This window comes from Alternaria novae-zelandiae, assembly GCF_023758075.1.
Source record: "Alternaria novae-zelandiae strain BMP 2774 chromosome Unknown scaffold_24, whole genome shotgun sequence".
NCBI lineage: Eukaryota > Fungi > Ascomycota > Dothideomycetes > Pleosporales > Pleosporaceae > Alternaria > Alternaria novae-zelandiae.
The window spans coordinates 528956-550248 of record NW_026056984.1 but is presented as its reverse complement, the minus strand read 5'-3'; the positions used below and the strand labels follow the sequence as shown (position 1 = coordinate 550248).

At 48.3% G+C, this 21293-nt stretch overlaps 7 protein-coding genes across 7 annotated transcripts; 3 read left to right on the top strand and 4 right to left on the bottom strand.

Annotated features, from left to right (window-relative positions):
• Positions 1-351: 351 nt before the first annotated feature.
• On the bottom strand, positions 352-1026 carry J4E88_009531 (uncharacterized protein; the record flags this gene model as incomplete). Its single annotated transcript, XM_049403130.1, has 1 exon — positions 352-1026. One exon carries the CDS (start codon positions 1024-1026, stop codon positions 352-354), a length of 675 nt encoding a protein of 224 aa, XP_049251258.1.
• A 463-nt stretch (positions 1027-1489) lies between these two features.
• On the bottom strand, positions 1490-2809 carry J4E88_009530 (uncharacterized protein; the record flags this gene model as incomplete). The annotated part of the gene is made up of 1 exon (XM_049403129.1): positions 1490-2809. The coding sequence occupies one exon, from the start codon at positions 2807-2809 to the stop codon at positions 1490-1492; it is 1320 nt and encodes a 439-aa protein (XP_049251257.1).
• Positions 2810-3378: 569 nt separating this feature from the next.
• Positions 3379-4794, top strand: J4E88_009529 (uncharacterized protein; the record flags this gene model as incomplete). Its single annotated transcript, XM_049403128.1, has 5 exons — positions 3379-3671; positions 3736-3821; positions 3874-4038; positions 4087-4157; positions 4210-4794. 5 exons carry the CDS (start codon positions 3379-3381, stop codon positions 4792-4794), a joined length of 1200 nt encoding a protein of 399 aa, XP_049251256.1.
• Positions 4795-5373: 579 nt separating this feature from the next.
• On the bottom strand, positions 5374-6788 carry J4E88_009528 (uncharacterized protein; the record flags this gene model as incomplete). The annotated part of the gene is made up of 3 exons (XM_049403127.1): positions 5374-5871; positions 5920-6517; positions 6562-6788. 3 exons carry the CDS (start codon positions 6786-6788, stop codon positions 5374-5376), a joined length of 1323 nt encoding a protein of 440 aa, XP_049251255.1.
• Positions 6789-8533: 1745 nt separating this feature from the next.
• J4E88_009527 (uncharacterized protein) lies at positions 8534-11266 on the top strand (the record flags this gene model as incomplete). The annotated part of the gene is made up of 8 exons (XM_049403126.1): positions 8534-8659; positions 8708-9130; positions 9179-9414; positions 9461-9644; positions 9698-9970; positions 10020-10207; positions 10259-10784; positions 10844-11266. The coding sequence occupies 8 exons, from the start codon at positions 8534-8536 to the stop codon at positions 11264-11266; spliced, it is 2379 nt and encodes a 792-aa protein (XP_049251254.1).
• Positions 11267-11744: 478 nt separating this feature from the next.
• On the top strand, positions 11745-13540 carry J4E88_009526 (uncharacterized protein; the record flags this gene model as incomplete). Its single annotated transcript, XM_049403125.1, has 2 exons — positions 11745-11882; positions 11939-13540. 2 exons carry the CDS (start codon positions 11745-11747, stop codon positions 13538-13540), a joined length of 1740 nt encoding a protein of 579 aa, XP_049251253.1.
• Positions 13541-20538: 6998 nt separating this feature from the next.
• J4E88_009525 (uncharacterized protein) lies at positions 20539-21047 on the bottom strand (the record flags this gene model as incomplete). The annotated part of the gene is made up of 2 exons (XM_049403124.1): positions 20539-20647; positions 20716-21047. 2 exons carry the CDS (start codon positions 21045-21047, stop codon positions 20539-20541), a joined length of 441 nt encoding a protein of 146 aa, XP_049251252.1.
• Positions 21048-21293: the final 246 nt, after the last annotated feature.

Sequence of the window (21293 nt, the reverse complement as noted above, 5' to 3'; positions counted from 1 at the left end):
GATCTGGTATCACAGCCAGATCTCACGTTTTCCTAGCTTGCTCTGCTCCAGTCAGACTGAGGGAACCCGTAGAGTGCAGGAGAGAAGAGAAGGCACCATACCATGGGTCGCGATTTCGATGAATACAAATCCTGCCATGCCGTCCCGACGCTTATTCGTCACACCAGCACAACTGTCTTCTGCTGTTTGAGGTCGTGCCTCAGGTCGCAAGCAAAGTGTATCGCAATCCCCCACGATGTCCCCAATTTACGCGTAGTCCTTCTCTGACTAGCCATGCAAGCCCATCTCTCATGACATGGTAGCCATGCCAGCCACAATATGACCATAAACCCCAGTCCCCAAACCCCCTCCTCAACTCCTACCAGGACTCAACGGCCTATTAAATCCACCCTGCCGATTCATATACTGCCTAGCCTGCAACTGCTTATCCTTCCTCACTCCAAAGTTCTTATCGTTCCCGGGTACCTTTGTGTTCTTCGTGCTTTTGAACCCGCCGAACCCCATAATCTTCAGCATCTCCCACTCGTCGTCGTCCATGTCTGCCGGCTTCTGGCGCTCATCTTTCATCTCGACGTCGGGTGAGGCTTCTTCTTCTTTCTTGATGGGGTTGATGGGGTCGACGGTGGAGGAACGGGGACCTGTTGGGGGAGGTCGGGCACTGCGAGCAGGAGGCGCGTTGTCGCTGCGAGGTCCTTTGGGTGGTTGGGGTGAGCGGTCGCGGAAGTTGGGGCGCTCGTCTCGTCCACCTCCACCTCCTCTCCTGTCGTCGCGGCCCCGTCCACGGTCGTGACCACGTCCGCGCCCTCGTCCTCCCCTGGCTGCACCGTCGCGCTCGTCTTTGCGGAACGGCGATCTCGAGCGGTACCGGTTGTCGCGTCGGGCGCCGCGCTCTTGCGGACTGCGCGAGCGGTTGCCGCGGCGCTCGGTGGGTGTGCCGCCTCGATCGCGGCTTTCGCGGGGTGCGCGCCGGGTGTCGCGCTCGAAGGGGTCGCTGTAGGCTGCGCGTGGTCGCTCGTTGTCTGCCATGGTGTGGAGGGGGGTGTGGGGGGTGTGGGTGTGGCTGGCGCAAGGGAATTGTTTGGTGAGTTGGGGGAGTTTGGGCGCCAAGGCTGAGGGTTAGGCTCTACCAAGGTGCAGTTTATGCGCGAGGCTCAATCACGATACGTGGAGGTCGAAGAGCTAGGTCAGTAGGCAGAGTATCACTTCACTTGTGTAAGGCAAAGCGCATTATTGATTGATTTTATCATGTTATTCGTCATCTATGGCTGCCGCATCTTGAGAAGACGCAACACCATCCGTCTGTAAGACCGTCTCCCAATGGAAGGCAAGAGCTTTCTCGCAGTGTGCTCTCATCTCATTGCCTGCGCATCGCGCATCTCGCTCTCCCATCAATGATTGCCATAACGCCGTCGCCCTACCAGACAGGGTATCTCAGAAGCTCAACTCAAACCTGCGACCAGCGCTCAAACCGATGACAATCTAAGCTTCCTCAGATCTCATCCTCCTCCTCGTCAAAGTCATCCTCAGAGCCCATGTCATACAGAATGCGACCACCCTCACCAGCACCCTCACCCTTCTGCGCATCAAAGTAAGGCAGCACGACCTCCTCACGGGCCTGCTTCTGCTTCTCCGTGAGAGCAAGGTTGAAAGTCGAGTTGGGGTTCTCAGCGGCATCTTGGATAAGGCCAGACACGTTACCGGCGTATGCGGGCTGCATATCGAGGAGGATGACGTACTCCTGCTTGAGAGTGCCGTTGGGGATGCCAGGCATGGGGTCGTGGTAGTCTTCTGGACGAGGCGTGCGGAGGAAGTACGTCTCGCCCTCTGGCTTGCCGGATTTGCGGCGGAACTCTGCTTCCATGACGATGCCGCGGTTGTCGTTGGCGTCGAGGTCTTGGATGATGCCTTCGGCGGCTTCCAGCATGCCCCAGGTGGGCTCGGGCAGGCTGCGCTCGGCGGCGGCTTTGGCGGCGAGGCAGTGGGCGAAGGACTTGCAGGTTATGATGGAGGTGGCCATGTACTTGATCAGCTCCAGGGGTTGTGGGGCGTATGGTGACTCGGTTGGGTTGTCGAGCAGGTCTTGGTGGTAGATGCCGACGAGCGTGGAAGCGTACTTGTGGACGACGAGCTGGAACAGCGCGGTCATGTCGACGCCGTAAGTGTAGAGGAGCTCGTGGAGGTTGTCGATGACGACGATGCTCTCTTTGGCATCATCCATGGCCTTGCGCAAAGCCTTCAGGATCTCGCCGCTCGTCATGCCGAAGCCCTGGACCGTGCGGATTGGTGCCATGGCCTGACCAGACTCGAATGTGACGAAGACGACGTTGACGTTGCGAGAGAGTGCGCGGCGGGTGATCTCGCTTATAAAGATGTCGGCACGCTGATTGAGGTCATCAAGGACGAGCGTGAACGGCGATCCATTGGTGCGGACGTTGAGGACCCTGCCCATGAGGTGGATGGAATGGCGTTGGTGCTGCATCAGGGAGAAGGGCTTGTTGAAGGCGCGCGGAACAGGGAGTTCACGTCTACGCTTGCGACGGCCAGTGAAGTTGCGGTTGTCTTTCTTGATCCACTGCGCAGAGTCTCTAGCTCGGATCTTGACCGGTCGCGGAGCAGGCTCGTTGATGTCGAAGTCGTCAGCGAGCCAGCGCTCTTCTTCAACTCGTAGCTCTTCTTGGGCGTTCGCCAACCACTTTGCCAGATCAAACTGGACAGTGCCGTCTGAAGGCAGAGTATGGGTGGTTTGATTGCTGTAGTCCGGAAACTGGTCAGTCCAGTGGTTGGTGAACTGGTCTAGTAGCAGACTCATGCTGTAAATGGTGTGATTTTTGAATGTATGGAAAGAAGTGCTTTTGGGGAATTGTTTGAAGAATTATGGAAATGGAGTGTAGTAGTTGAGTGTAGGTTGGAGAGAAAGATTTGAGACCGAAGGAGCTGAAGACTCTGCTTCATTTGTGCGGCAGGAGGCTGGGAGTAACGAGAAGAGTTCTAATCGAGGAGGCTGGTACATGGCCAGCCGATGACGACTGAGTTGACATACCTGAAGTGAAGGTGAAAGGGCGGCTTTTGTGGGTGTTAAGGAGGTGGATTGAGGTTGGATGTTAGAGCGATAACAGAAGAGTGATCCCTAGTAACTTTGTGTGTACTGCTTCAAGATTACACTGGATATGACTATGCAATGCGCGTTATCTCAAAGTCTTGGCAAATTCGTGATGGTGTTTCTGCTCGTTCAGTCATTTTCGACCACGCTAACGCTCACCACTAGCGGCGTTACGCCCTCCTTGCCCCACATACCCGGTCTCCACCGCGCATCCCATCGCCGCAGCATGAAGACGCGCCAGTCAACATGAGGTGCACACCATCCCTTCTTACCCCGACATGACAAGCAATGCGCCATTATCAGCGTCGTCGAAGCCGCCACGGCCAAAGTCGCCGCATTTCCCGCCCCACAATGCTCCGCGCGTTTGGTTCATCACAAGAGGCGCATCGCCTATTGCCATCGCGTTAGCGCGACAAGTGCTCGAACATGGCGATTATGTTGTTGCGGGTGTTATGCCGCTGGAGTTTGAGAAGAGAGAAGGCCAGAGTGAGGATTTTCGGACGTTTTTGGAGGATGTGAAGGGGACGGACCGATGGCGCGAGCATTTGAGGGTTGTTGGGTTGGATAGTAGGTGAGTATCTGATACCGGTATTTATCGTGAGGTGTTGCGCATTGCTGACGGCTTTGTTTTGTAGGGTGGTCGGCCAATGTCAAGCAGCTGTTGCTGAGGCTGTGGAGGCGTTTGGGCGCATCGACGTGTTGTTGTGCGCTGCGAGCGAAGGTTGCGATCCTGCCCTGCTTCCCCAGGTGAAACTGACATGTCATTCATATAGCTGTGATCGGCTCCGTAGAGGAACTTGCGCAGACTAGCCGGACAAGAAGTCTGGTCGACGAGATCTTTGAGATCAACTTCTTCGCGAACGTCAACATCATCAAAGCCGTACTTCCGATCATGCGCGAACGGAAAAATGGTCACATCATCGTGATAACTGGTATTAGTGAGTCACCATCACCATTCGAAGATTTCCTTATCTGACCCTTCCCAGCTGGCCATCTGGGAACACCCGGTCTAGGCATGTACTGCTCTTCTCAATGGGCAGTCGAAGGCTACTGCGACGTACGAAAGCACTATCTTCGCCGTTGCTACCGCCCTAATTAACATTACCCAGAGCCTCGCCTACGAAATCGCCCCCTTCAACGTAAAAATGTCCCTCGTCCAAGCCAACATGGAAGTCAACGTCCTCACCAACCGAATAACCTCCGTGCCCCCCATGTCCGAATACCTGCAAGGCGAGAACCCCGCGCCCCTAGCCCGAGAAATCTTCTCTGGTCTCCTCGACAAACTAGAAAGAATCGACAACCCGTCTGCCCATCCCCCCTTCGACGAAAACACAAACACAACGAAATCCCCCGGAGACGAAAGCGTAATGTCAGACACCAATCCAGATGCAGAGCCCACCATGGGCGATTTGTTGAGTTCAGATACGGTGACGAGTTTGTATGCGCCGTTGCCGGTGGGGGTTAAGAGCAATTTGATTGCGGAGACTGTGCATGCGCTTACGGCGATTGGGGGGCATGATAATCCTCCTGCAAGGCATATTGTGGGTACGGAGGGGGTGACGGCTGTGAAGGAGAAACTGAAGACTACGAGTGAGGAGTTGGAGGACTTTATTGAGGTTAGTGGGGCGGTGGATATTGCGCAGAGGGATGGGGAGGCGATGGTGGGGTTGGGTTTGGATCATGGGTTGATGTGAGGGTAGTGGAGATGGGGATATTGCGTGGCAGAAGTAGTGGCGGGTGTATGCTCTCTCATTAATCCATCCCGAGGTCCGATTCTAATGACAGCTGCGACTCGGGAGTACGCGCTGATGGGGTTACGGGACGCATGGGCTCATCGCTCGTTTCAGGTGGACGAGAAACGACTAAATGACGTTGTCGTCCCATCCCAAGATCGTGGTTGTATTGTTTCATTCCAATGAAAGGATACGTCTAGCGGCGGCTGCCGAGGTCGCTCCGCCCAGATTACGTCATCGGCCTTGCACCCAGGGGCTCACACATCGGGCACGCTCTTTCTCGCCCTTCCTCTGCGCAACGTCTGTGGTAACGTCTTCCACCCCATATAGCCATGCTCACCCTGCTTCTTTTCTACTCCGTCTATCAATCTGTGCCTCGCGTCCATGTACCACACCCGCCAAACTGCCGGTTAGGTCAGTACACGTCTTCAGCGGCCCCGGATCCGGGTTGCACTTACTCAACAGGACCGCGAGGGTCAAAGGAACCGCGATGACTGCGACAAAGGATCAGCGCGCGTCTTACGAGCAGGTCGTGGCAGTTCACATACCCCACATCAGCCAAAAGTCCTGCGAGACGGTAATATGATGCGGCCACTCATCCTGCAGCTTCATGAACTGGCTACCGAAGATGGAAGCTACCGTGCCTAGCGGCATGAACCATAGCGTCATGACGGCGATTGTCTTCATACTCTGGTTCTCCGACTGCATCAATTTGCTATCGCCCTGCGTGACGATGTTGAACGATAAGCCGATGATGTTCGAGATCCGCGCATTGAGACTTGTCAGCCGTCGCTGCGTCGATTCGAATAGAGTCTGTCGATATTTGAGTGCCTCTCGGGTTTGTCTCTGCAAGGTGCTCGAGCCAGTGCCCATCAGCGCTGTATTATGGGTATACAGATCGTTTAGTGTGGCTAATGCTGCTTCACAGTTCTCGTGGAGGTATATGGCATGCTTGGCCAGGTTGTGGAGCCCGGTGAAGAGGTCCTTTGGCAGTTCCTCTGTCGCTTTCCCGACCCTACTGGCTATCCCTAAGGTTTGCTGACAGTACATTAGCATGACACTTGGTCGAAAAAGGAGCGCACGCACCGTCTCCAAAGGCCCGAACGTATCCGACACAGCCCAGGCTGTCCAGTCCAGGAGCTTATACATCTCCTCGAACACGAGCTCGAGCAGCATATGCGGATCTTCCAGCAATGCCTCGCACGATGTCGTCTTCGTCAGTGCCCGAATTCGGTCCCGTAGGGTGCTGGGTGCGCCGAAACATATCAGCTCTACCCTGGCTTGGGTTGAAGTGGGTGCCAATGTCGTGTCGCTGTCTGAAGTTGAGGTCCGTACCGGCGTAGGCGGAGTATCTGACTGCTTCCGAATCTTCAGCACAATACCAGGCTTGATCCAAGAGAAGTTCGCCTGACTTTGAGCTGGCGCCGACTGTCGACTCTTTGCTTGTTTGCTCTCGATCTCTGCAGGGTCGTCGTCCGGCACGATCCTGTTCTCGACCACTGCTAACGTTTTGCACAAGAGGTGGAACCAGATCCAAGTAGTGCCATCGGCGTCTTCGCGCGCTGCGAATGATTGCGAAACCGCTCGCAGGCTCTCATCGACGAAGGCGCTTGGGATACCGCATGTCTCGAACAACTCAAGCAGTAGTTCCGCGCCTGGTGTGGGTACGTCTCGTGGGGCAAAGCTATGATCATTAGCAACTCGGCCTTCTCTCGCAAGGATACTCACATCACTCGAACGACGCCTTTGCTTTCCGCCTCAAGATCTTGTGCGGACTTCAGGCCATGCTCTTCTACACCTTCGTCCGCGCCATCAAGCCATTCGCAAAGGTCCAGTGTCATATCAGCATGTATCGCTTCTGGATACTTCGCCGCAGCTGCGACAGCTCTTCTCCGGAACTCGTCAAAGGGCTTGCTATCGGCATTCAGTTGCCGGGACAAGGTTGTCTTCTTCATTGGTATCATTGCAGTCCAGATGCGACAGTAAAAGAACAAGAACTTTGACTTGCACGAAGTCCTCGACACAGTCCAGCACTTGCCGACACTACTTGGACACTCAATCGATCACGGCAACACGAGGGCGTTTATCCGATTGCACTGCTCGTTTATCAGCCCCAGTCAATCATGCGGGCAAAGCCAGCGCCACTGGTTTCGACGAAACCGTAACCGCGCACCCTGTCAAGCGAAAATCAGCCTAGCATCGCTCTCATGGTGTGATGCATAGGAACATGCGGCCATGGGCCAGCGGTTCTGCACTTGGCGTTTTTCAGCTTTGGTCCGAAGCGGTAAACGCAATTTCAAGAGCTGAAGGGAGTGTCCGAGCGAGCCTATCGGCAGAGGCCGTCAGCGCTACGCTATTGGTGGCGCAAGGCTGAGTCTGCCAAGATGGCAGCTGGTAAACAGCCGAGCCCCTCGAAATGGTACTGTACGCGACAATGCGAAAAGCGGTATCTGTCAAGTTCAATTGACAACAAGATCCGTTGGTATTCGAGTGCACCAAGGACGATACATCACACAGCTTTCTGCGCCTGGCGGATGTTGCTGCTACACCTACCAGGTGCAGGCACGCCTTCGAAGAACACAAACTCGTTTCGCGAACGTCTTTCGTGATGCGTAGGCTGTGTATGCTCCTACAGATCTCAACTTCAACTCAAAACTTCAAGTTCTTCACCGTTTGCATGGCGCTCGTTTAAGAGGCGGCAAGCCCCGCATACCGTACATTCGCATGAACAATGCTTCAAGCCACACCAGATGACTAGGACAGGCGATATGCAAAGTCCCCGAGGTCGCCCACCGCGCCAACAAAGCCAAGAAATGGACAACATCCAGTCTGATGACTGACACCCACATGGAGTGTCACCACCGTGTGGTACTGAAGGCCGCATCGATAAGGCCTCGACCCTTTCTGGACATGTCTCCTGCATACAGGGTCCACCCAAACGCCACGATATCGTGAAGTGGAAGTTAGAGGGTCCAAATGTGAGAGAATGGCCAATCCAAGAAAGGGTGATTTTGAGCTGAAGTCCAGGATACAGTCAAAAGCAACGACTCCAAAAATGCGCGCGTCCAGGCAGGCGCTATACCCTCGTGCCACCTGACCACATTCTATTAACGGACCTGAACCTGATAAGACTAGACACGATCGCCGGCCTCAAGGTCTCTAAAGGGCATGCTCAAGACTACCGCCGCTCAGTTTCATAAACCGACGTTGAATGGTACTAAGACTCTCCGGCCTCCACGTCGATCACCCGCTAACCATCTCAAGGCTTACCCTCCAAATCTCTCTGGAAGACACGGAGGTGGCTTCGATCCCGGCAGTGACACTTTTGTGCATGTACCGCAGTATCAGCAATTTTATCCGGTACGTCTTTGCTTCTGTCCTGTTGATTTGGGATACCCACCTGACCTCATTCATCAGACGCAACCGCACCACGGAGGTGGTTACGACCCAAACAACACTTCTCTGAAGCCTGCGGTTGTTGTGCAACACCAACCAGTCCCACACCCACAGCCCACGGTCGCGCCTCAAGTACGTTCCCGCTTCTCCGTTCTCCATGCCTTTCTCATAGATGCACAGGCACCAGTTGAATATTATCGTCAGCCACATCAACAGTATCAACAACCGCCGCTCCAGCATTCCAACCAGCAGTCAAGCTTCATAAATCGACTGTGTGCTTGCTTTGCCTAGCATTACTCACGCGATGGCGAAGATGATAGGCAATGACGCTCAGGCGTCTGTCCGCGAAGTCGCACCGTATAGACATGCCGCTGCCTCCCAAGATGACCACGAAGCCAACCAGAGGCGTCTAGGACAGTCAGTAATAGAGGTATGTGAGCTGAAATCCCAGGTACTAGGACCTACTAACGCAATCCAGCGCAACGGAATGATCGCACCCAAGGGGTACGCACATATCTTCTCCCCGTGGACTACAATGAAATGGGAGCGCCCCAACTTCTACCGCAAGCCCGGTCTTGCATACCAGAAGCTTGGTCAGCACCGACATCGAGACATCTTTGACCGCGAATGGACTGGCGACTACGATGACCGTTACATCTCATCTTGGGACGGAAAGGTCTCCAAGCTCGTCGTACAGGCTGTCGACGATATATACGATAACAACACTGGGTCGACGTACAGACGAACGTTTATCCGCAACATTGCGCCCATCTACATGCGATTGGCAAATTGGCCGTTCAATCACATCGACTTCTCGCGTCACGATGGCAATATCCCCAGCGAAGATGTTCCTATGCTTTGTCTCAAGTGGTTCGTCGCATCCTGCTTCATCACAATCTTTGTGAGTCCATTCCATCCGCATTTTGATCACCCAGCTGACGGCGTCTAGATTTCTAGCCCAAGCCCCGCTGAGATCGCATCTCGCAACGGTGGAAGCTACGATGGCCTGCCATACCAGTACTTCGGATATCCCAAGGTCGCCAAGAACGCGATCGAGATGCACAGGCCCCAAGGTCATGCTTCGAGTCAAGCTAACCCTGTTGCCGAACGTGTGCTGCGTCCTCGATATCTTTGCTTCTTGCGAGAGGCAGGAAGGCCGGCCATCATCACCAAGGTCGACGATTGGTAGGTCAACAGTGCCGTACCTCTAGTTCATCTCTGACATCTGCAGGCTGGCTCAACATGATGCTCACAATCTGTCCTACGTCTTCATCGCGTATACTGCTGAGCAGTTCAACACGCCCGAGGATTTCGGTGTTCTGCATCAAATGGCCGACGTCGCCGCGCGCAATGCCGGCGTTATTGCATACTGGGTGGGGTGCTCTTGCATGCCCGACAACCAGCTCGAGGAAGACGTAAGCACATAACCCTGTCGATATGGCTGTAAACCCGCTAACAACTCTCGGAGGTCTACCGCATATGCGACGTCATTCGAGGCGCGCAATCTCTCGCAATCGCTGTGTGCCCTCCAGCAAACAACCGCTATGAGATCAACACACCTGATCTCATGCTTCAGCAATGGGGCTACCGAGTGTGGACGTTCCCCGAAGTTCTCTTGGCGCCCGCTGGTAAAGACATCTGCGTCTACGTGCGCGACAGCGATCTGTCGCAGCCATTGCAGGTGCCAAAGAATCAGTTCGCTGCCCGAGTCTGGCAAAATGATGCACACGTTGCGCGACAGGTAAGATGGCCTCTAATACCGACATTTGCATGACAGCTAATCTCCACAGCTCATCGACCATTATGAGGGGAACTTGATTCTCAGCCAGCTCGAGCTGGTCACGCTTGCTCTCGAATGCTTGCATAACCGCGACACCACGGAGCATCTTCCCGGAGATCACAGCTACGCATTGATGGGCTTGCTCCGTGTCAGGCCACAGATTGATCGCACGGATTCTGCTTTCCAGGCGTTCGCTCGGTATGTCGTACCTCAACTGCAGTCACTCGTCACATTGCTAACATCTCACAGACTCTCTCTTGCGAACGGCAGCGATCAGCTTCTCGAGCGCCTGATCTGCATGCTGCCCAAACATCCAGACCAGCCCTGGCATTCCATGGACGACGCGTACAACGCCAAGCTCTGGGACATACTGCCACAAGATGTCGGCATCGCCGGTGTCGGAGAAGACGACAGCATCATTCTTGATGGTTGTCGGGCTGCGAACGTTCGGTGGAAGTCTTTTACACCTGTCGCTCACACTCGGCGCGACTCCTGGAAGCGCTTCCTCGCGAAGGGTATGTTGCGTCTCAGCGGTGTCATTTTCATCGCTGCATGTGTGCTTATCGCTTTTCCCGGCCCCACAAACACTATCGGCATCATCTTGCTACTCTACTCCCTGGTGATCATGGGCCTATCACCATGGCTTCTACGCCTTCTCTTTCTTGGCAAGTTCTGGGAGCAGCAATGTTGGTTCTTTGGCTTCGAAGGGTACATGGACCTGGACACGATCGAGAGCCAGATCTTTGGTGGCAGGCTTGGGCGCATGAAGTGGACCGTATGTATGCTCTCGTCCTGTTAATGACGTCGTTCTAATCTTGTCGTCGCAATTCATAGGCAGCAGCTAGTCCCTTGTCGAGGCATCATCGCAATGTTCACGGCGAATGCGTTCCCGTTGATCCGACTTCCGATCCTGCTGTCGCAGCTCTCGTACAACGAGCGAAGACTGCTGGCCCAGGGGAGCAACGCGTCTTTACTCTCGTCGACACCGGCAACATGACTGCAACGCTCTTTCTCGCCGAGCGTCCACCCGTGTGCTTCCTCATGGCTGGCTCTGAAGGCGGTATGAAGCGTATCATCGGCTGTTCTTACGACTGGACCACCGCGACGATGTACAGAGAGACTGTGTTGCGGATCGGGACTCAGTTCGAAGACAAGATGCAGCGTGTTGGTCGCGTGAAGATCGGGTTCAAGCGAAAGCAGCATCCTTTTGGGCCGTTCGATCAGGTTGGTGAGGCGGTAGGGAAGGAGATGCAGTGAGCCCCACTTTTCTTATATCTTTGTCTTTTGCGTCAGGCTACATTCGGCCATAATGGGAGTGATTGATGGCGGATCAGGTAATTTGCAGTCTTCGCGATATCTTTGTCCGCTTCAAGTAGTTGAACAATTTCGTTGTCATCTTTATGGCCTTGCATCATTCGAAGCCCGTGTAGGATCCAATGCTATGTCGACGTCTCAAGCGTATTTGGGCCCTGGGTATAGTCTTGATCCGTGCGGCGAAGCACTCTGCTGCTGGTGTCGCCTGTACTCCTTCACCGATGCAGTTAGCTAGACCCACACTTTCGCTACTAACGAGTACTCACTCCTCACTACTCCAAGCGTTGATCGAGCTTTAGACTACTTCTTGGTGTTAAACTGAGCCATTAGATGTACATTAAGATCCGTGGACAACCATCCGATTAGACCCTAAGTCCTCGCGACAATGCAGTGGCCGTTCTATCTTCTGTCGACAGCCTTAATGGCTAGTACATCATATACAGCACCTCTCGATGGCCCGGCTCCCGGTCTCTATAAGAACACAACAGTGGTAGCCGAAGCGGAAGTCAACGCGGCTTCCACCAAGTACGTTTGGTCTGGTCTCGGCGACTCATGGGCGGTAAGTACCTAAAGACGCGATCTCATTATCCAAGGCATTCGCTGAACCCAGTGTAGAGCGGCGTCTCATACGGCTTCTTCGGAACCACCGACTACGACAGAAACATGGACCACTGCCTCCGCATCAACCACGCGTACGCCCCGCAGATGAGCCGCGATAACTCCTGGATCCCCGAAGGCCGCGAACAAGAGTTCCACTTCCAGTCCTGCTCAGGCACCCGCTGGCGACAAATCGACGCCGAGCCGCATCTGGGTCACATCCAACTCAACGACGTCCCTGACAACATCGACATGATCGTGTTACAGGCCGGCGGCAACAACGCGAACTTCGCTCGTGTCGCATACGCATGTATATTCGCGCCACAAGGAGCAGATTACGGTCCCGAGTATCCCGATCAAAACGGTCAATGTGCGAAGGAACTCGAGGCTACGAAGCAGTACATTCTAGGTACAGGACGCGACCAGCTTTTCCAAGACGCGCGATGGATCGTCAACCAAGTCTTCGATCACCCCAAGGTGAAGAAGAACCCTAAGTTTCGGCTCTTTGTAGTTGGTTACTTCCAGTTCTTCTTCGACGAGGGCGGCGAGGGCGATTGGTGTAGTAATGTGAGCTTCGGTCTGCGGTCTAGCGATCGTCCGAGGCTTAGTCTTGCTTTGAGGAAGCGCATTAATGCGCTTATCCGCTATCTGAACAAGGCTATCGAGGACGGAGTCAAGGGTAGCTTCCATCCGGAGCGGGCGACCTTTGTCGATACCGACCAGAATCTTGAAGGTCACCGGTTTTGCCAGCCTGGTCACACGCTGTATGACCAATACTTCGGCGACAATGTATATCTTTGGAACATGTCTCCAAGCGGTATCTTCAGTTGGCAGGGCGAGATGGTGGGAGGCATAGACGACGGCGATGGTAACGCAGAGGAAGGTCGCCAGCCAACGCAAGCTGAGTTCGAGCACTGGCTTGAGACCGGTCGATTTACCGATGACCCTCGCGAGATCGAGTTCAACTTGACTGCCGCGCTCCAGTCCGGTAACGATGTAGCCGTCGCAGATGATCCAGACAACCTGCAATGGCTCGACATGATCGGCCCGTATCAGCAGAACTACCCCGGTTTGACTCTTCGACCTTTCCACCCTACCGAGAGCGGCTACCGTGAGATGGCCAAGGCGATCATGGCGAAAGTGAAAGAGAAGCTCGAGATCGATTACCCACCTAAACCTGCTCCTGCTCCGACTCCATCAAAGCCGAAGGCCACCCATTCGATCCAGATCTTGCTGGCTGGCTACGGTGCTAGCAAGTGGTGGCAGATCTACCAGGGCCCGCTAGGTGTGCCAGTCAAACTTTGTGTCGACGATGGCCGCTTCAAGGATGCTGTCATTGACGAAGAAAAATTTGAGAAGGACATGTATCAGAACGACGCCAATATCCACGATCCACCTTACGTGACGGCGGGCAAGAAGTGGCCTCTTAAGATCGATGGCGAGGAAGACTGTTCTTTCGAATCCAGCGCTAACAGTCCTGGGTTTCTCAAGTGCGGAGGTGGTCTGAAACTGGGCTTCGCGGCCGATCCTCAAAAGGGTGATAAGACTGTTACTTGCGGAGCGGTGCAGGGCCGGTTGGATAATGTGAGGTTGCATCGCGCGTGGTATGTCGAGTACTAAGTTGCGCACTCAGTTGGGTAATTGCATGTTGTTGTGCCATATTCGCTGGAAGGCCTCGAGAGGAGAGATAGAGCAAGTGCGTTGCAGGCTACGTTAGTACACAGATCAATGCTCGACGACATGCTGAGGCAATATTATGTAGACGTCTGGGTTGTTTACTTTCGGTGTGCGTTATCTCTTCCCTAGTACGCGGTAACTTAGGTTGATGTACATCTAGGTAGACATTGAGTAAATACAAGACTCGTTGACCAAATCTTCCTTGATCGCAAGTCCGTGATGAATGTAATTGAGGAAGCCGCATGGAGATCTCACTTATCGCCAACTGCGCGACGGACGAGGCTGATAACTCGACGTGTGGCATATGACCCAAGAGTGATAGATCTTGAGCTGCTACTGATGCCGGGCTAGTCATAGTGTGATGTCGCCGAAAGCGCGTGGAGAGGCAGAAGACGCGACGCGTCGAGCGGCGTGTGTGGAACATGATTAGTCAGCAGTGCCGGTGTTCGCGTAGCCATCTTCCGGGCCTCACGGTCCCCCCGACATCGCCTTCAGCCGGCCTGGCTCAGCATCATTTCGCGCAGCTATACACATAGATCTCATGTCATGTCATCTCTTGCCATATATGAACCGCTACGAACCCCCGGAAAGGTTTCCTTCCTACTATCGCTCGGCCGTGTCTTTGCCTCGGCCGAACTAGCTAGCAGGAGTGCTTGCATCTCACGTGGAGAAGATACGACATCTCTCCGAGTGACTGGAGAACCTGGTATAGACTTGGATCTATCATGTGCGCGAATCACTACTACTGCTGCGTCTTTTCAAGCCCAAAGTGCCCTCTGTACCTGAGTAAGCAGGCACGTAGCACACTAGCCTTTCACAGCTACATACATTCGAGCTATCACAACGCATATCACCTTAGACATTCGGCACACACCGTTCATTCTGCGCATTATCTTTGGAACCTCACGACTAATCTGAAACCAAGTGCGCGTATCTCCGGGCACACGCGTGCGATGACGGCCAGTAGATAAATGTAAGACATTCTCCTCTTTCCTAGCAACGGCACTCGCCCTACGTTCTCGCGTGTCTGTTTACTGTATATACACGCTATAAATAGTTCCGCTCGTTCTCCATGGGACCCAGTTGCGTCAATACATAGTCCTACCCATTCATCACATCGCCATCATCATCATTTACCCAACGTCAGCCCACCTGCCCTTCCTCGCACACCGCATCTTGCCATTCACGATGGAAGACAATCCCGACGTTGCCCTTCGTCCTTGCCTTCCCTTTCGTGCCATGAACGTTAGACTTCCGTCGGCAAGGAAGCTTTCCCTCGTCCTGTTCACCATATTCGTACTGTTCGCTCTCCTCGCCTCTACCTCCTCCTTCACATCGATAACCGCATCTGCAACCTCCGCCCTCAAGTTCATGCCCTCCCCTGGCAAAGTACCCATTCAGATCTCGAATTGCACGTTCAACTACGTGGCTAGTGCCGCAAACGACAGAAGGAACAAGGATACGATATACTTCGAATTGTGGGTCCGAAACACAATACTCGGAGTCGCATAGTAGATAATATCAGCGTGTCTAACGTAACGTAATACAGTACTTTTAAGGCTATTATAAGGTACGTATAGCTTAATTATTAGTATTATATATATAGTTATAAATATAATATAGCTTAAACTATAGTATAGTTACTTAGGCTACTTATATATTATATTTATACCTATTTAGGTAATCTATAGCTATAGAGTAGTAAATTAAAGCTATAGTTAACGCTATAAAAGCTCTTAAGATAGTAATCTTAACTTACGTTATTACTATAATCTCTACTATTACTACTACTACTTATAGCCTTACTATTACTATTATTATCTAGTTCTAAGCTCTTAATATAGTAATTTAGCTATAAAAGCTTACTATTAATAATATTATTATATAGCTAGTTCTTCTAGAGCTATAAAGCCTTTATTATAGACGTCTTAAGATAGTTATAATTATTAGTAATTATTTATTTAGTAGTTAAAAAGTAGCGCTTACACTTATAGCTAGTAGTAGAGATAAAAAAAATATTAGTAGCTATCTAGAATATAATTAAGTACTTATTATAGCTAACTTAAAGCTACTAGTGCTATAAGTTATAGAAGAGCTTATATTACGCGTTTAACTATATAAGTATATTATTATAAAGGTTATTAAAGTACTTCTTAAGCTAGGTATTGCGCTTCTAGTACTTACGTGTTTTATTACTAGTAAAGTAGTATATATCTACTACTATTATCTAACTATATAGGTTATTATTATTACTACTAGGTATCTTATAGCGTAGTAGTAGTAGTAGCTCTAGCTTTTTATTATCTAGCTCTACTACTAAATACTTACTATAGACCTTTTTAATAGAAGCTTTTATAGTCTTAATCTAGTTAAAATAAAGCTTTTATTAAGTTTAAAACTAAGTAAGGCGTAAAGTAGAGTAGAGAGCTATTATAATATAGTAATAGCTAATATCTAAGCTAATAATAAGCCTATTAAAGTAGAAGTTAAGCTTTTACTTACTATATATAATAGTAGTAGTAAAGTACGTACTACTACTATTATTAGAGTAATTAAGGTAGGTACTCTTTATTAAGTAGTAATTCTATAAAGTTTATAGATTTATTAAGATTTACTATAGTAATCTAAATTTAAAAATACTATTACTACTTTTAAGACGCTTTATTATTTTAATAAGTAGTACTAGAAAGTTAATAAGCTACTATATAGTCTTCTACTTCTTCTTAGTAAGTATATTAGTAAGTAGATTATAAGCGTTATTAAGCTATTATAATACGCTTTATAACTTTATTATAAAGTACTATATACTATTCTAAAGCTTTAGGTAGTAGAGAAGTATATAATATACTAAGTGCTAGTAGACACTTCTATTCTAGTATAGCTAGAGTGTATTATAGGTATATAAAGTATTATTATTATTAAGTAATTTCTTCTATACTAATAGAAAAAGCTTATAATACTTATAAGATATATAAACTACGTTTATAAAGTTATAGAGCTTACTAATAATACTTTATAATTAAAAGAGCTTATATTATTATATTATAAACGCTATTATAAAGTTATTCTTAAACTAGCTAATATCTTTACTATATAGTGTTACTTTAATAATAAGATTTATAATATAGCTAGCGTAGCGTATATAATTACTAGAAAAGAGATAAATATTAGAGTACTAGTTAAGACTATTAATAAGCTTACTATTATTATTAGAGGTATTATTACTAATAAAGGCTTATAATTATAGTGTAACTTTAAACTTATTAAGAATATTAAGTATAATAGTAGCTTACGCAGCACTAGTATAATTACTATAAAGATTATAAAATATAATTAAAATATTATACTACTTATACTAAGAGTCTAAATAGTTAGCTAGTTATTATAATAGATTATAAGTACTAAGAATCTTATTTAAGAAATACGCTACTACTTTAAAAAAACTTAGATAATTACTTAATATCTATATATTAATACTTACGCTAAGCTAGCTACTTACTACTTATAATAGTACTTTAATCTTACTTATTTAATACGCGTAAGTTAATTACACGTAGCTAGTAATTATTAATCTTACTATTAGTAGCGCTTTAAGAAAACTAGTATAATTCTAAGTAAGTAGCTTTTATAGCTTTATTAAAGTTATAATACTAAAGCTAATATCTTATAGTATTATCTAGTTAATAAGTATATTTTATAGCTTTTTCTTCTTCTATAGCGTATATAATACTAACTTATTTAAACTAGTAACTTTTGTAGTAGTAAATAGAGAGCTATATACTAGCTTATTAGCCTCTAGTAATAGATCTATAGTAATATTAATATAGTACTTCTTTACTATATACCTTTTAATATAGTTATAGCTATTAATCTTTTTAAAAGTATTATAGAGAAAGCTATAATAGTAGAGCTTATATAGCTAGAATATCTTCTTACTACTACTTAGGTTATTATAGCTAATCTTAATACTATATTACTATACTAAGAAGGCTTTACGCTTACTAGTAAGCTAGCTTTTATATATTATAGTGTAGCTAAGTTTATATAGCTCTAGACACTTACTATTATAGTAGATATAACTAAAGTTTATAATAAAGTTATTACTATTCTTAGCCTCTTTATCTACCTCTAAAGCTTTAGAAACTTATAAGAAAATACTTAAAGATATTAGTATTATCTAAAATAATAGAGCTAGTAATTCTAGTAGCGTAAGAAAATAGTAAGTAGTAGTAGTATAGTATACTATATAGGCTATAGAAGTTAAAAGAGTAAAGAGAGTAGCACTAGTAAATCTTCTTATTATAGTATATTATAATATAGTATTATATAAAGAATACTAATAAGATATAGCTATTATTACTACTTTTTATACTATTATCTAAACCTAGCTATCTTCTAGCTATCTACTTTAAATATCTTATAATCTCTATATACTTCTCTAAGCTAATAACTTTATTAACTTTATTAATATATAGCTAGAAAGAGTAAGAACTTTAAATAATAGTACTATCTCTAGGCTTATAAAAGTAGTTAAAGTTCTAAGCTTTTAGAGCTCTTAAGGTTATAATATATTACTATAGTAATTAATAAAATTTTACTATAATTAACTTATAATACTATAGTAAGCTAGATATTAGCCTTATAATAGCCTTATAATCTTAGAATATATATACTATTACTACTTTAAGATATATATTAAAGATTTAGACTATACTTTATTATTCTATAAACTCTCTATAGTATAGTAGTTACGCTTATTACTATAAATAGAGACTTTACTATCTTTATTAATCTAATTTTATAAGTATAAGACTATCTTAAATTAAACTTACTTAGTATTAAATAGCTTTAATAAGAATTAGATTAAAGTACTATAAGTTTTTTTTTATATTTAAAATAAACCTAAAATATTTTTTTTTACTTTTTATATTAGCTATAAGTAATAGTAGTAATAACTATAATACTAGATAATTATCTATATAGACTTTTTTTAGCCTTATATATAATCTCTAGCCTACTTAGCTTACTTTTAGCTAAAGTCTAATAGCTTTAAGCTATATACTATACTTAGCTATACTATAACTTTTTTACTATTACTTTATATAGTTATAATATAGGCTAGTAGTTACTTCTATATATATAGGCTAATGTATAACGTACACTATATTATACCTAAAAGTACTACGTTACGTTAGACACGCTAGATAATATCAAGAGTCTTTATTATAGCAGTGGTCCTAGCATCGGTCCTACTCATCTGCACGGTACTACACGAGAAGCTACACGAAGAGGATGGGAGGATAAAGGTACCTGGTCGGGTCGCATGCCTTGCACTCATTCGTGCCCTAGGATTTGGGATCAAAGGAGTGAAGGTAAACACGGACATGTCGACAACGGTAACGACGTCCGAGACGCCGTATGCGACTACGGTCCACACCACTGTTACCTTGACTGTGACTGAAGTTCAGAGCAAAGAGAGGCCGGTGTCAAGGAGCCCGCTGGGATATCATTTGTGAAGGGTTGTTGCCTTCTTTCTATACCATACAGGTAAGTTAGGTCCGTACAAACTACATTCGACACATACACTAACTTCGTGTCGTCGCCACTTCAGCACATCACGGCGGAGTATCGACGCATCGCTGGGCATATTATTACAAGCGTGGAGGCTGAGGGATGGACATGAAACAGGAACAAGAGTTAGTAGGCATTCATGGGGATGGAAAGAGACAAATTGCAAGTTAGAATAACAAATGAACTGCAGCAAGGAGGAAAATGTAGCTAATCTTTCCTTCCGTATGTAATATCGCGCAGCGCAATATGTCAACGCAACAACTAGATCTTTCCCCGCACAAGTAACAAAGCAACATTGCCAACCATCCTCCTGCAGCAAACATCAGTCCACGCTACATATCACCTTCCGCACCACTCTTCATCTCCAACAACCCAAAACCATTAGCTGACCAGTAATCCCAAACTATTACATCTTCAACCTACTCACAAACCCCAAACTCTCCACCATCCAAATCATGCCCGACCAAAACAATCCCAACAACACCCCCGCTGCCCGCCACGCTGCTGAAAAAAGGTCGTGGATCATCAAAATCTACTGTATCATTGCGTTTTTCGACTTGGGGATTTTTGGCCTATTCCCGAATTGGTGGGCAGCGAATAGTCTAGCGGTGGTGACCGCGTTGTTGTATCTGGGGGTCCGTTATCTGGCGAACCTTAATGCGGCAGCCCAGGAAGCGGAGGGGGATGATGCTGTTGAGCTGAGAGAGGGTGTGGGTCATAGTATGGTTTCTGAATGGATGGCGGGAGGAAGTGGTGAGGAGGGTGGTGAGGATGTGGGGGGATTGGAAGGTGCAGAGGACGACGTCAACGGGACGAATAACGAGGATACCGACGACGGCAACAACGACTGCAACAACGACGGCAACAACGACGACGACAACGACAAAGACGATGGAAAAGACGAATCTGAAGAAGAGAATCAAGAGGCGGAAGACGAAGACAAACAGAAGGCGGAAAATAACGACATCAACAACATAGACACGTGCCATATCTACGGAACTCGAACGAACATCTATGTAACGCAGGGTGGAAGCATGCATATTCATGTAGCGCCAGGCGGCACGTTTCACGTCAATGTGCATGAGAACGCAGCAGTGATGGAGGCAGATCGAGAAGAGTAGGACCAGAGTTGTCCCCGTCAAAAGCATAGGATGGCGAGAGCGAGAGGGCGGGATGATGTAGGAGAGTCGGAGATGTTGGTCCTGGTCTCATGATTTCCCGGATCGATTATGGAAAGTCCATAGAGTAGCATACACATACCCACAACTTCCTCAGCTAATCTCGCCATTCTGCCAGTCGCAGTGCGCTTAAGCTGCCTTCCCTAATGCCAGCTCGCTCGTCGTCACCCGCACCGCGACATCCTGACCGCCCTAAGCAACAGCAGTAACCTCCGTAGGCACAATACTGAACTCCACAGTCGGGCCCAATCCAGTATGCTTAACAGTCTCGTTACCCGTGTACGTATACCTCACTTCGCCCCTGCCACATGTCAGCTCCCACCATTCTCAACCCCCCAACCCCCACCGCCTCGCATATGATATACTCACTGCATAAGCGTGTACTGCACACTAACAGTCGCACCGACATTAATCCCGCGGTTGAACTCTTGCGTCTGCACATCGCCCGGTACATCAATCCCAACTACACCGCAAGATTTGTAGCCACCCTGGAGACTAGTGCCGGAGCAGAACTCTGCATCGAAGGCTGGTTGGCCGGAGGGACCGGTGGGTGCGGAGACATTAAAAAAGTAGCAGCAAGCAGATGCGCTACAGACGCTGCTGAAGTCGGTGACGTCCCAGGTCCAGTCTGCGCTACGGGGGAGGGCCGTTGCGGATGCGCCGGTGGCGAGAAGAGCGAGGGCGGTGATCTTGGAGAGCATGTTGAGTATGTGATATGGTTGGACGTGATGGGCGTGTTCGTTGGTCTTGTCAGTGTTGATTTGCTCTTCCATCAGGCGACGAGGAGGATTTATAGGTCTACCCATCGTATAAGGGGCGATCATTGCAACTCTATAACGTATGCCGCTTTCATTATGCTGCAGCCGATGTGACGTTGCATGGCCACGATGTGTCGAGATATCCGAGGCAACCGATTTGAGATTAATTTCCGTGCTTCACTATGCCAC